This window comes from Sesamum indicum, linkage group LG2, assembly GCF_026168435.1.
Source record: "Sesamum indicum cultivar Baizhima isolate 11 linkage group LG2, ASM2616843v1, whole genome shotgun sequence".
In the NCBI taxonomy this organism is placed as follows: Eukaryota; Viridiplantae; Streptophyta; class Magnoliopsida; order Lamiales; family Pedaliaceae; genus Sesamum; species Sesamum indicum.
The window spans coordinates 2,169,910-2,183,489 of record NC_142658.1 but is presented as its reverse complement, the minus strand read 5'-3'; the positions used below and the strand labels follow the sequence as shown (position 1 = coordinate 2,183,489).

Genomic DNA, 13,580 nt, shown 5'->3' with positions numbered 1-13,580 from the left:
TTCAATTATTCTAAACAAAAATAAAAGTTGCAGTAGGACAAAAATTGTTATGCTTATAATTAGGATTAATTCCACCTATCCCCTAATCCAACGTATTGCTGAGCTATGTAGCAAAGTTGTTGGGAACCAAGTAAAGAGAGAACAAATTTGCAATAAAATTCCTCTTCTTCCTCTTATTTTTTTGGAATAGAAAAATCATCAATCTTAATTTTATGCTATATCAATCAACTAGAGTTTGATATGGAGTAAAGAATAAGAACGAACTCAATATATCTGCAACGTCAGGCATTATTTCTTCCTGTTCAGAGTGAAGAACAATATTCTACAAATAAATCAGGATTACATCAGATATCACAACTGGTGAAATCAACTCCGTTTAAAACAATAAAACCTTCCTCATCTGTCTACTTCCGCAGCAACTAAATGGGAGTCCTGTCACAAGTTGCACTTTCCTCTTCCTCCAAGCTGGTCAGATCCTTAACGTCCATGTCCAGTGCTCCGTGAAAAGACGTCGAGAAATTATAAAATATTTATATTACTTGACAACTTACTACCGATTATTAGGGACTGACCATAAGTTGAACCATAGCACTTAGTAATACCCTTAACAACTTACCGAATAATACAGAATCAAAGGAACTTCCAAACCATCAATAGAAGCCGGATTTTGCAAAAATGTTGGGAAAAGAATTCAACTCCCTGTAGCAAAAGTTTACTTGTATGTGCTTGAAATATCTCAACATCCCCTAATAGAGTTGCTTAGCCTTTGTTGTATGCATGAACAATGCAAAAAACCAAGAAAGCAATTGTAGTACAAAAGGACATATTGTATCAAACATGATATCCCCAAAGTCATTGGGCTTCGTCTAGGAGGAATAAAAGAGTTTGCTGTTTATACTTCAAAGTTTTTCACTTCATTGGTCTATGTGGTGTTCTTCATCTTTGTAGCATGGGGCAGGTCAAGTCATGGACTTTGGCCTCCTTTCCCCAGGGATATCTAATTGTCACAATGGTTAATATCAATGTCTGAATCATCGTCCCGCAGATCATTCCAGCCCAAATGCCCTGTAATGCACCTGATAAGTTCATTTTGTTTACGGAGTCAACTAGACACCAATAAATTAGGCATAAATTATACACCCAAGAAGTTAGATGCTAGTACACAAACACCCCCTATCATTTGAAAAAAAATAAGTACATGCTTTTTATTGGCAAAAGTTTACACAAACATCCACAGAGGCACATTACACTAACACCCCTCAGAGGGTGTACCTGTAATTTCAGAAAGCACATGGAGTGTTTGTGTAATTAAGCCTAATTTCAAGGGGGTGTTATTGTAACTAACCCAAATAATAATGCTAATAAAAACTCTTAAAATGCAGTTTCAGGGTAAGAGTTCACTTTTCTAATTCTCATGCTTGCACAAGAGGAAGAATTAGGAAGTTCTAATGGTATCTATACTGTGTTTTTTCATAAGTATGTTTAGATGGAATGTACCTTTAACCCAAAATGTAATAACCATCCCAAGATGATCCCAAGAGGTACTCCAACAAAATAATAGCTCCCAATGTTTATATATGCAACCAAGGCTTGCCGACCAAATCCAACAGCTACCCCTGAAAGTCCAAGATTCAACTCAATCTAACATTCCTTCATAAATATGCCTCAATTCTTTTATGACACAAGTTACATGAAAAAAGTAATGGGCTTACCTGAGTAACTGTTATGTCAGATTGACTCGTTCTTGGAATAACATGATTTGCATCCATCTCATGTTTTTTTTTTTTTTTTTTTTCCAGAATGTTAAAAACATTGTTTCTAAAAGTAAAATACATGGGCGACATTACTGCGAAACATTAGTCTCTCATGTCTCGAAGATTCAATAGACAAGATACTCATCTTGAATTGGATGAACTTCTATCCATACTTTTCTTCTTTTGAGAATTAAAAGACAATTGAAATTTCTGTTTAAACTAGTACTCTGTGGCAAACTCTTTGCATGTCCATAAATTTTTAAGATAATTTATAATAAAACAATCCGTATACTTTTATTCAAATTTTAAAGATAGAGAAAACACTTTAACATATACATAATAATTGGTTAATTAATATAAATATGGGATCTATAATTGTGGATAAAAGAAGATGATGCTATAATTTTGGAGAGCGAAAAAAATGTATAAGGGGCAAAAAAAACTATGTTATGAAGACCATGATATCAAATTCACCCCTTTTTTCAATTATATATAGTAATAATAACTGAGCACACACACAGCATAGTAAAATATAAATTTTTTAAAAACTTTAACCATGAAATATTTTGAATTAAATATTAAATAAAAGTATTAACGTTACAATAATTTTAGGATATTAAGCTGAAATTATCAAATCAAACATGTATTGGTAAGTCTTATTTATGGAGTGATACTATGTGGGTAGTTACTCTATGTGTAAGTTGAGAAGGAATTTTAGTAAAGGAATATAAAAACACACGAAAAGCCTCTTCATGATTTATTAATATTATTATAGATACAGATAAATATTGATTGTCTTACCTGAAAGAATCGGTTGAATGCAATTAAAGAGAATGGTTATTGCCAATAACAAAGCTAGTCCCTCAACCATTGAGATGACAGACGAGCTTGATGTGAATACCATAGCAATCTTGTGGGGAAAGGCAATGATTACTAAGAAAAACACAAAGCCAACCAGAAGAGAGTTGAAGACAGAAACTTTGGCAGCAAATTTTGCAGAATTTCTATTTGCTGCTCCAATTTCATTTGCAACACGGATCCTGCGTTTGTTTGAGAGAAATTCAATGGAATGGCAACAATAGATGATCTTCAGCTCAAATAACTTATACAAACAAGAGAGCAACTATGAGAAAATATAAAAATACAACAAATAGAAAACTTTAAATGGAAATAGAGAAACTGTATGTAGACAGTCCTCAGCCCCTCAAACCTTAAGTTGAAGATTTTAAACAATATTAAGTCAGAAAATCTGTAAGATGTGTCAGCATCTTGAGTACATCTATACTTTGGCAGCTTAAATAGATTTTGCAGCAAATACAATGTGTTAATCCACTATAATTGTAAAGTACAAATTAAGATGAATTTATAGGATAAACTAAAGAAAAATATAAAATTTTAACTCTAGAGAACTTTGCTCTAAATCAAAAAGAATTAATGATTATATAAATAAATATTAAATTATAATATTGTTTGGATACAACAATGAATATTAACAATGATTTTATTAGGTTGTGATATAGGTTCAAATATTTGTTAACTTCAAATAAATACTTTACATTCAAATATTATTTTCATTACTTATATGATAGTATTTGAAAATTTTATTCAGTAATTTATAATGTTAGTTAAGTCGTATATTCTAGTAGTCATGTGTTTTTTTCTTGGTAAGAAATCATGAGTCATAGAAAAGTATTATTTGGGATATGAGATTTTGTTAGAAAAATAAAAATTCTAGAAGTTAAAGTCTAAACACGATTATAAAAGACCTGAAGTTAACAAATAAGTAACATTTATCATTACTTTGGTTATCTTAAATTTTATTGCAAATAATAATCTGATTAGACTTAAACCATAAGGAATAAAATCTACAGTATCACTCTTCTAATACGAGCAGAAGAGCATATCTTATTTTGCAGTCTTGCATGAAAAAGGCCAAATCATTATGTTCTTGTAAACATAGACCACTAGGACTGAAAGATATCTACAGTTATCTTTTCTGGTTGTCTAGATGGATTCTGTATTTATTTTTCTAGAAAATCTCATGCTGCGGCTCATGTTGGTCAGGCATTATACAAAGAGAAGAGCACTGTGGAAGGAACAAAGACAAACAAAAACATACCCCGTTGCTGCAAATAGTCCAAGTGGAATCATCGATTCCCAACCGTAGAAACTAATGCTGTCAACATAAGGAAGAAACAATATAAGCATGAGAGGACAGAGTCCAATTAACTCAGCACCTAACCGATGAAACTAGAAGTATAACAATGGAATCAAATAGAACACCAACCATATGGACAAGGCATCAACAGCAACCTCTGCACTTCTAATGCCTGAGACTATGACTAACATTCTATAATAAAAGTTCTCCAACCTGAAAATTTATAGATCTAAATCTTGAAGTTGCTTTGAAATGTCAAATCAAATCAGGGCTTGCATGGGGACGTACGAGAGCATGACACCAGAAGCCAAAGCCAATTTGAAGAAGTCCCAGAGGCCGATAAAAGCTTGCCTAGAAAAACCAGTCCAAGAATTACGACATCCTCCACAAACGCAATAGATAAACATTCCCAAGACAGACATCCACCAAGAGAAATCAAGAATGAGGACAGCTCCAACAATGCCAACCCTCAATATATAAACAAAAATCCAACTCAATAACAAATGAACCACAAGCACCACACCGGACACCCAAGCTATCACATAAGTCTTCAACTGGCATTGCAAGAACCTCATCAAAGTGAACTGAAACACAAAGCTCAAGTGCATAGGAACCAGCCACATTGCCACCTCTCCTGTCAGCTCAGCTAATAATGTTGGCTGTCCAATTAGCTTCAATATTGGCGCAGCAAAAATAAAAAGAGGCAGAAGCAATATAGAGCTTAGAAACAATACCACCCAAGAGCGTTGCAAATATATACCCAACAAGTGGTATTGTTTTCCTCCATAGGCTTGTCCACACAGCGTTTCAAGCGCACTAGCCATTCCGAGCTAAAAACAAGTATTTTGTGCTTCAAATGTTAATATATTATGCATCAATTAAATTAATCAACAAGAAAACCTCCAGTAACAATACTTGATAAATGTTACAACAAATATATACCAAAAATATCCAGGCAAGCATGCGAGAATGAAGTTGACCATTAGGCGACAATAAAACCTTGAAGACAGCAAGTCTTGTGATTACAAAGTAAAATTCATAGCAAGGGTGTCAAATAATTAATTCGTATGCCTTTCTTTAATAATCAAGCAATTAACCCATACACTTTTCTACAAACCCCCGTCATAAATCTGACAAGGGTGTTTATCATTATAGTGTTATTTGAGCATCCCGTTATATCTCAAACTTCAGAGGCTATTGTTTCAACTATATCAAAGTCATTTGGATTAGAAATAGAGAGACAGGAAGCTTCAGAAGCTAAATTTTTCTTCAACCTTTCAAATAAAGGCTTTGCATCATATGCTGAATTTTTATAGAACTCTAAAATTGATTTTAGAGACCCTAAAAGATTTTGTAGTTTAGTAATCCTTAATTTCGTTGGTCAATTTATCTCCAAAGGCAACAGCAATAGCGCACGACCAAAATCATCATTTTTATTACCCATTGTTATTTTTCTGAACTAAACAGTTATGTCCATAATATGGCAATTGATCCCACAGATAATGGCATAAATTACTATTAGACTACGTTTGGTTTGATGGGTTTAAAGTTGCAAATTTCAAATCCCCGACAAATTTTTTAGAGTAATTTGTATAACAATGTATTAGAAGAAATGTCACTCTTGTTAAGAACTATACTTGTGAAATTTTAATGGATATCAAATTCTCTTGATATGGAGTCTGTTTTGAAATACTTGGTTCAAAATCGTTTCCTCAAATTTAAATCCATTCACCCAACAACATTAATGAAAGTAGTGAAGAAACCGTTTAAGGAACTGCCATTTCTATCCTTATTCGCCTAGTCCACACCATTTTCTTTCCCAATCACAGATAAAAATACAATCAGCTGTATCCTAAGTAATAAAGTTGAATAGTAGAGAGAGAGAGAGAGGGGGGGTTTTCGTACCAGAAAGCCGAAGGTGATGGAGATAATGACTGTGGTGGCAATGGAGATGGCGGCGAGCTGGCTTTGGTGGAGGTGACCAGCAAAAGATTGGGTGATAAGAGTGAGAGAAAACATTGCCAATCGGCAAAAGATTGAGGGAGCTGCTATTTGCCATAACTTCTTGCACTCCGTCCACGCTTCCTTTACAAAATATCTGGCAGAGGCCGATGATCCAGGATTCTCTGAATCTTGAGAGATAGATAGTAGCAATGGCTGGTGATGAGCACCGCTCATTCTCACCATTAATGCTTTTTAAGGTCTTTGAGTGCTGTTATACTTGTGTAGATTTTTTATTTTTCCCATATTACCCCTTTATTTTTAAAAATTAGTTAAAAATAACCCCCATCCTGCTCCCAGGCCCCCCTCCCCCCTCCACTCCGCCCACCCCATTGCCACCAGTTCCCCCTCCACCCATCGACCACCCCCCCCCCACCAATTCCCTCACCACTCGTCGCCCACACCACCCCACTCCCTGTTACAGCCTTGGTAGGAAGAAGAAGCTATAATCCTCACTGTCCAACAATTAACAAATTCAGCCGTCAGATCGAGGGCACAACAGAGGAAGCAACGACGCCGTATTAAGTTAAAATTGGGGAATCAGCTTAAGTGCGATGACGTCACGTTCCAAATCAAATGTTCTGGGTTTTCAACAGAATGCGCACTCCAGCCTGCAGTCGTACCTCTCAGCACCACCACTTCCAATTCCTAACTTCTTTCTGTTTTTAGTGCTTTGTTATAAGAAAAGGATATTGCTAACCTATAAGGGTATGTAACAGAAGTCTGGAAGTTTTCATGAAAGGAATTTATCTTCGAGTTTATGCAAGCAATCCCTCTCTGTTTCTTTCTTCTTCCCCTTCATTCCACAACAAATCATAACATTTGGTATCCAGAGCAAGGCTTTCCTCGGCCTCGCTAAGTACTATTTTTTTTTTTATGGCAGACGGAACGCGGATGAAGGAACTCATGGATATGCAAAAAAAACAGGAGCTTTGGCTGATGGAGGAAAAATCGAAACGTCAAGTCCATGAACAACAAGTGCAGGCACAATTCGAAAACATGATGGGCATTCAAGCGGGTTTACAAAATTCCTATTCCGAGCTCGTGGACAGTCAGAAGACCATCCAGCTTCAATTGCAAGGCCTTTTGGACCAAATGCAGCATCTCAATCGTGGGAAATCTGTTCTGGGCGAGGCCCCAGTTCCCCCTAAAGAGCGAACGCCGAGCTCACGACCTGATTCGGAGTTCTCTGGTTCACAAGGTTGTTTCCCTCCTATTTCCAGCATTGAATTTCCCAGGTTTAACGGGGATGAACCTCGAGGTTGGATCCGGAAGTGTCAATGGTATTTCCAGACAGTTTATACCATCCCTGAGGATCAACGAGTTTCCTTGGCTTCCATTCATCTCTCTGGTCGCGCCGAGTTATGGTTCCAAGGGCTGGTGGAAAAAGGGTTACCCTCTTGGCAAGAATTTATTGAGGCAGTTTATGAACGATTCGAGGGAAGAGATCCAGGAGCTGTCTTGGGTGAATTCAATACATTGCAGCAGGGTACTAAATCAGTTGAACAGTACTTAGAGAACTTTGAGGAGCTTAAGTCTCATGTTATGGTTTTTCATAGCAACTTCCCTGAATCCTACTATGTAACCTGTTTCATTAATGGACTACGACCAGACATCAAGGGTCAGGTTATCTCTCTACGCCCAACTCGACTACATCAAGCCGTAGCTCTAGCTAAAAATCAAGAGAATACCGTGAACGCCATTTTGCAACTTGCAAACCCGAATACCAAACCGTGGCCTCACTCCAAGCAATTCTCTGCACCCAAACCTACATCTAATCCACTACCACCTAAACTCTATCATCCACCTCCAAAACCTATGTCTAGAAAGATGACCACCCAAGCTCCCATTCGCAGAATCTTGTCTGAAGCTGAAATGCAAGCTCGTAGGAGTAAAAACTTGTGCTATAACTGTGACGAAACCTTTCGCCCTGGGCACAAATGTAAACAACAGTTTATGTATTGTATCCTTACTGAGGAGGAGGCAACGTTTGAGCAAGAAGAGGAAGGAGATCCCACTGACCCCCCACCCATAGACATGACTGTTTCTGTCAATGCATTAAGTGGCAACACAGATTTCTACACATTCAGGATAAAAGGAAGGGCCTATGGACATGAAATTCAGATTCTGATTGACGGTGTAAGTACCCACTGTTTCCTGGACATCGAGGCTGCTAGTAAACTGGGGTGTGTTTTGGAACAAACTGACCCTCTAGTGGTAAGTGTAGCTGATGGCCGCGAAATGATCAGTCAATGGTATTGTCCCACATTCTCGTGGGAAATACAAGGACAAGCATTTACCCACCCCATGCGCACTCTAACATTGGGGGGTTGTCACATGGTGTTGGGAGGAAACTGGTTGAGACTATACAGCCCCGTGGAATATGATTACAACGCAATGACTGTCACAGTTTCTCAAAACGGTAAGAAACGGGGGTTCCAAGCCTTGACGCAGAAAGCTGAGTTGCATATGTTGTCTGCAAAGCATATCTCCAAAATGGTGACTGAAGATTCCTATGGATTCGTGGGTCAACTGTACGCTATCTCTGTCCACCCCCCTTTACACAACAAGCTCAATTCGCAACAAAAAGACCTCTCCAATCTATTGGCTGCCTTCACCGATCTTTTTCAGGAGCCTCAAGGCTTGCCTCCTAACAGAGAAATTGAACACAAAATCCTACTTAAGCAGGATGCTGTCCCCAAGAAGATGCATCCGTACAGATATTCATTTGCTCAAAAGGGTGAAATTGAGGCAATTGTGAAGGGTATGTTGAAGGATGGTATCATTCGGCCAAGCCAAAGTGCATTTGGGTCCCCTGTTTTGTTAGTCAAAAAAAAGATGGAACATGGCGCATGTGTGTGGACTATCGATATCTAAACAATTTCACCATTAAACACGCTTTTCCTATACCAGTCATTGACGAATTGTTGGATGAGTTACAGGGAGCCTGTTACTTCTCAAAGATTGACTTGCGTTCGGGGTATTTTCAAATACGAATGGCTGCAGAGGATATACCCAAGACAAGCTTCGTTACGCATCAAGGACACTACGAATTTTTGGTTATGCCCTTTGGGCTTTGTAATGCTCCCTCAACCTTTCAATCATTGATGAATGTGATTTTCGCTCCTTATCTTCGGAAATTTATCTTGGTATTTTTTTATGATATTTTGGTCTATAGTGGAACTTGGAACGACCATTTGAACCACCTGCGCATCACCCTTGAGCTTCTTAGGGCGAATCAGTTGTATGCTAAACGGAGCAAGTGTGATTTTAGGCAAGAAACCATTGAGTACTTGGGGCATATTATAACAAAGGAGGGTGTATCTACTGATCCTAGCAAGATTGATTGTATGATGACTTGGCCTCAACCTAAGAATGTGAAAGAATTGCGTGGCTTCTTGGGATTAACCGGTTACTACAGAAAATTTATTAAGCAATATGGGGTCATTAGCAAGCCACTTACGGAGTTGTTAAGAAAAGATGGGTTCAAGTGGACTGATAGAGCCACTGTTGCATTCGAAAGGCTGAAACACGCCATGATCACTGCCCCTGTTCTCGCACTACCAGATTTTACACAAGCATTCGTCGTTGAAACTGATGCTTGCGATAAAGGGATTGGCGCTGTCCTTATGCAAAACCAACGGCCTATTGCCTATATTAGCAAGGCGTTGAGTCCAAGGAACCGGGGATTATCAGTCTATGAAAAGGAATTTTTGGCAATTTTGCAAGCTGTTCATAAGTGGAAGCATTATCTTGTCGGTCACCATTTCATTATAAAAACCGATCATCAAAGCCTTAAGCACATTTTGGAACAAAAGGTGGACAACGCTCTTCAACAAAAGTGGATTGCTAAGCTACTCGGTTTGGATTACGAAGTACAATATAAAAAGGGGCAAGAAAACAGAGCTGCCGACGCACTATCTCGCAGGGAACAAAGGGAATGCTCTACAGTTACTGTGGTTATCCCAAATTGGATAACAGAGGTACAACGAAGCTACGCTAATGATGAAGAATTACTTCCTATCTTGCAAGCTAAAGCGGTTCAAGAGACATCGTTTCCCGCATATGAGCTGCAAGGGGGAATTCTTCGCAAGAATCGCAGAATATGTGTAGGGAAGGAAACAAGACTAAGAGAAAAGCTTATAAGCTTGCTGCACGATTCTGCTGTTGGTGGGCATTCAGGCATCAACGGCACTTATCAACGTCTTAAAAGCATGTTCCACTGGCCTCTAATGAAAAGAGATGTAATTCGTTGGGTCCAAAGTTGTGATGTATGCCAACGATCCAAGGCCGAGCATATGCCTTACCCCGGTTTACTTCAGCCCCTCGCAATTCCCTCTCAAGCGTGGGCCTCCATCTCCATGGATTTCATAGAAGGCTTGCCAAAATCCGAAGGGAAGGACTGCATATTTGTTGTCGTGGATCGCTTCACTAAGTATGCTCACTTCATCGCGTTAGCTCACCCTTTTTCTGCTGAAACAGTGGCTCGCATCTTCATGGATCACGTGTACAAACTTCACGGGTTGCCTGTTAACATTGTGTCCGACAGGGACAAGATATTTACGGGTTCATTCTGGAAGGAACTTTTCAGAATATTGGGTACAACCCTCAGCCTCTCCACAGCTTACCACCCTCAGACTGATGGCCAAACAGAGCGGGTGAATCAATGTGTAGAAAATTACCTGCGTTGTATGTGTCATCTAAGGCCCAAGCAGTGGAACAAATGGCTATCTCTCGCAGAGTACTGGTATAATACTAACTTCCACACTGCACTAAAACTTACTCCTTTTCAGGCGCTATATGGGTACCTACCTGGACCCCTCACCATTGATCCATACATTCCCACAAATCATACTGAGGTGGAAGAATATCTGCAAGAACGAAGCAGACTTTTGGAGCTGCTTAAGCTCAATTTGGCAGAAGCACAAAACCGAATGAAGATGTATGCAGATAAGCATAGAAAAGAAAGGAGTTTTGTGATAGGGGACCATGTGTATTTGAAGCTGCAGCCATATCGACAAAACACCTTGCAGTTGAGGAAAACCTTGAAGCTAGCTCCAAAGTATTACGGACCTTTTCAGGTTCTAGAAAGGATAGGTGAAGTTGCCTATAAACTTAAGCTTCCCCCTTCAGCAAATATCCATCCAATATTTCATGTCTCACTCCTCAAAAAGAAAATCGGGCACAAGCATACACCTGCTCCTGTATTACCTGACTTCTCTGACCATGGAGTTTGTAGAGTTCACCCAGTCAAAATATTAGCCCGACGTCTCATTTCAAGAAGGAATACAGCAGTTCCGCAAATTCTGGTGCAATGGGAAGATTACTCGGAAGCTGAAGCTACTTGGGAAGACTACTACGATATTGTCGCCAAGTTTCCAGATATTGATAAAGACCCTCAGGGACGAGGGTCAAGTTCAGCAGGAGGCAATGTTACAGCCTTGGTAGGAAGAAGAAGCTATAATCCTCACTGTCCAACAATTAACAAATTCAGCCGTCAGATCGAGGGCACAACAGAGGAAGCAACGACGCCGTATTAAGTTAAAATTGGGGAATCAGCTTAAGTGCGATGACGTCACGTTCCAAATCAAATGTTCTGGGTTTTCAACAGAATGCGCACTCCAGCCTGCAGTCGTACCTCTCAGCACCACCACTTCCAATTCCTAACTTCTTTTTGTTTTTAGTGCTTTGTTATAAGAAAAGGATATTGCTAACCTATAAGGGTATGTAACAGAAGTCTGGAAGTTTTCATGAAAGGAATTTATCTTCGAGTTTATGCAAGCAATCCCTCTCTGTTTCTTTCTTCTTCCTCTTCATTCCACAACAAATCATAACACTCTCCTCGCCCAGCACAAAGGGATAACGCCGCCGCCAACGCAGATGGAATGTTCTGGGCAACTGCGACACGTCGATCGCTCAGATCCCCACGGGCGGCCTCCGCATCGCGATCGCCCAGGGGAATTTTGGGCGATCGCTGCGACGGTTGCCCAGGGTACTTTGGGCGACGGCAACGGTCGTCCATTTTTTTTATTATTTTTTAATAAATAACAAAAATTGATTTAAAATTTAAAAATAATAAAAAAGAGTATTAAATTTTCATTATAAATACATATACTAGTAATTTAAGTTTAAATAATTTATAGTGAATAATCTATTAAAATATTTAAATTAAATATTAATTTGAAATAGTTAATAAAATATTATTGTTATTGTTCATTAACATTTACATTGATATAATATTTAAATTTTAAAACATAATATTCTTTGTATTGTGATTTTAATTTTATTTTTAATTAAATTATGAATTTATAAAAATATATATATTTTTTATATTTTGATATTTAAATAAATATATTTAATTAGGAGGAATGAAAATATAAAAAAAATAATTAAAAATAAAGTTAAAACACATACCTTTGGTCATGGTAATTTTAAGCACAATATAGGGGTATTTTTGTCAATTAAAGCAAAAGAATTGTCAAACTCCGCAAAAAGATCTTGTCCACTCGCACCACTACAAGTACACTTCACCTTCTCTTAGCTTCCGACAAAAAGGGGATTTTGCGCAGGATTTTAAAATACAGAGGGGAGTTTTGACCTATTTTTTAAATAAAAAGAGGTTTTTATCTTATTTTTTGAAAATACAAGGGGGTAATATGCAATTTGGCCATTTTTTTTTAAATCCCTCCTTTTGTTACTAATTTAATTTCAAGCATCTAATTAGCCCTTTCCAATTTTGATCCTTTATGCTTTTATTGGTGCCTAGGAATAGAATCATATAAGCATGGAATGAATCATAAATGTAATAAGAACTAGAAATGATTATATTGATATATCATATCTTATGATTACTATATAGGGACAATTTCACTTTTGGTCCCTACAATAAATTAGTTTTGGTTCTTTACGTTTTGAATTCATCAATTTTAGTTTTGAATTTTCTTAAAATGATTAAGTTAGTCCTGACAGTTATTCATTAATGGAGGGACATTTTTGGTCAACTACAATTAAGACTAAATTTGATTAATTTAAAAAACTTAGAGATAAAAAATACTGATATTAAAATATGGGGTACCAAAATTAATTTAGGTCATTTTTAAATAAGTGAATTTATCTCAATTTTGGTCATTTTTCACCTAAAATGGTGTCTCAAATTTCTTTTCCATATGGCAAATAAGGACTGTTACATTTTTGCCTTTATTGTTTGTTGGCAGTCCTTTTTCTCGCTCTAAAAGGGTTCGTAGTTTAAATGGTTAACTAACTGATAAAATTAACTTTGATTATTTTAAAAAATTTAGGGACGAAAATTAACAAGGTTGGAACAGGAGGTATCAAAAGTGATGTAGTGATTAATTCAGGGAACCAAAAGTAAACTTAGCCCTTACTATATACAAGAAACTAGAAAACAGAGGAATTATCATTTCCTATTATGTTCACATGATTGGAATGAGAAAATATGAATAATGATGCATACCAGTTGCACCACAAGGATTGAAAGACTTTCACGAAAATTATAAGATTAATGGGGGACTAACCTGCAAAATAAAGATTAGCACTCCAATGTTTAAGTCAGAATTGTGTTTACTAAATAAATGAAGGGAAAAACTTGAATCAATATGAGAATAATGATTGAAAATGATGATAGAACGATATAATTTGTGTGGAGT

At 37.4% G+C, this 13,580-nt stretch overlaps 2 protein-coding genes across 3 annotated transcripts; one reads left to right on the top strand and one right to left on the bottom strand.

The window, feature by feature from the left end:
• Positions 1-630: 630 nt before the first annotated feature.
• On the bottom strand, positions 631-6,191 carry LOC105177090 (protein DETOXIFICATION 27). 2 transcript variants are annotated; one of them, XM_020691306.2, is made up of 7 exons: positions 5,818-6,191; positions 4,201-4,742; positions 4,042-4,125; positions 3,874-3,930; positions 2,556-2,794; positions 1,498-1,616; positions 631-1,076 (listed from the first exon to the last, which is right to left on the bottom strand). In XM_020691306.2, exons 1-7 carry the CDS (start codon positions 6,097-6,099, stop codon positions 1,047-1,049), a joined length of 1,353 nt encoding a protein of 450 aa, XP_020546965.1. In that variant the 5' UTR covers positions 6,100-6,191; the 3' UTR covers positions 631-1,046. The 2 variants fall into 2 exon arrangements, with proteins under 2 accessions (XP_020546965.1, XP_011098419.1); XM_011100117.3 differs by having other exon boundaries at positions 631-1,065; positions 5,818-6,188.
• Positions 6,192-6,281: 90 nt separating this feature from the next.
• LOC110011314 (transposon Tf2-1 polyprotein) lies at positions 6,282-11,659 on the top strand. The gene is given in 3 exon segments (XM_020691277.2): positions 6,282-6,621; positions 6,797-8,740; positions 8,743-11,659. Coding segments are annotated over 3 exon segments (4,809 nt in total). The 5' UTR covers positions 6,282-6,467; the 3' UTR covers positions 11,454-11,659.
• Positions 11,660-13,580: the final 1,921 nt, after the last annotated feature.

What these genes read in the sequence shown, in the direction of transcription:
- LOC105177090 (XM_011100117.3), bottom strand. Translation starts at nt 6,099, where the DNA reads ATGGTGAGAATGAGCGGTGCTCATCACCAGCCATTGCTACTATCTATC. An exon ending in GTTGATGCCTTGTCCATATG is followed by an intron (nt 3,931 to 4,041) that starts GTTGGTGTTCTA and finishes TTATGTTGACAG; the next exon opens with CATTAGTTTCTACGGTTGGG. An exon ending in TATTACATTTTGGGTTAAAG is followed by an intron (nt 1,066 to 1,497) that starts GTACATTCCATC and finishes GGTGCATTACAG; the next exon opens with GGCATTTGGGCTGGAATGAT.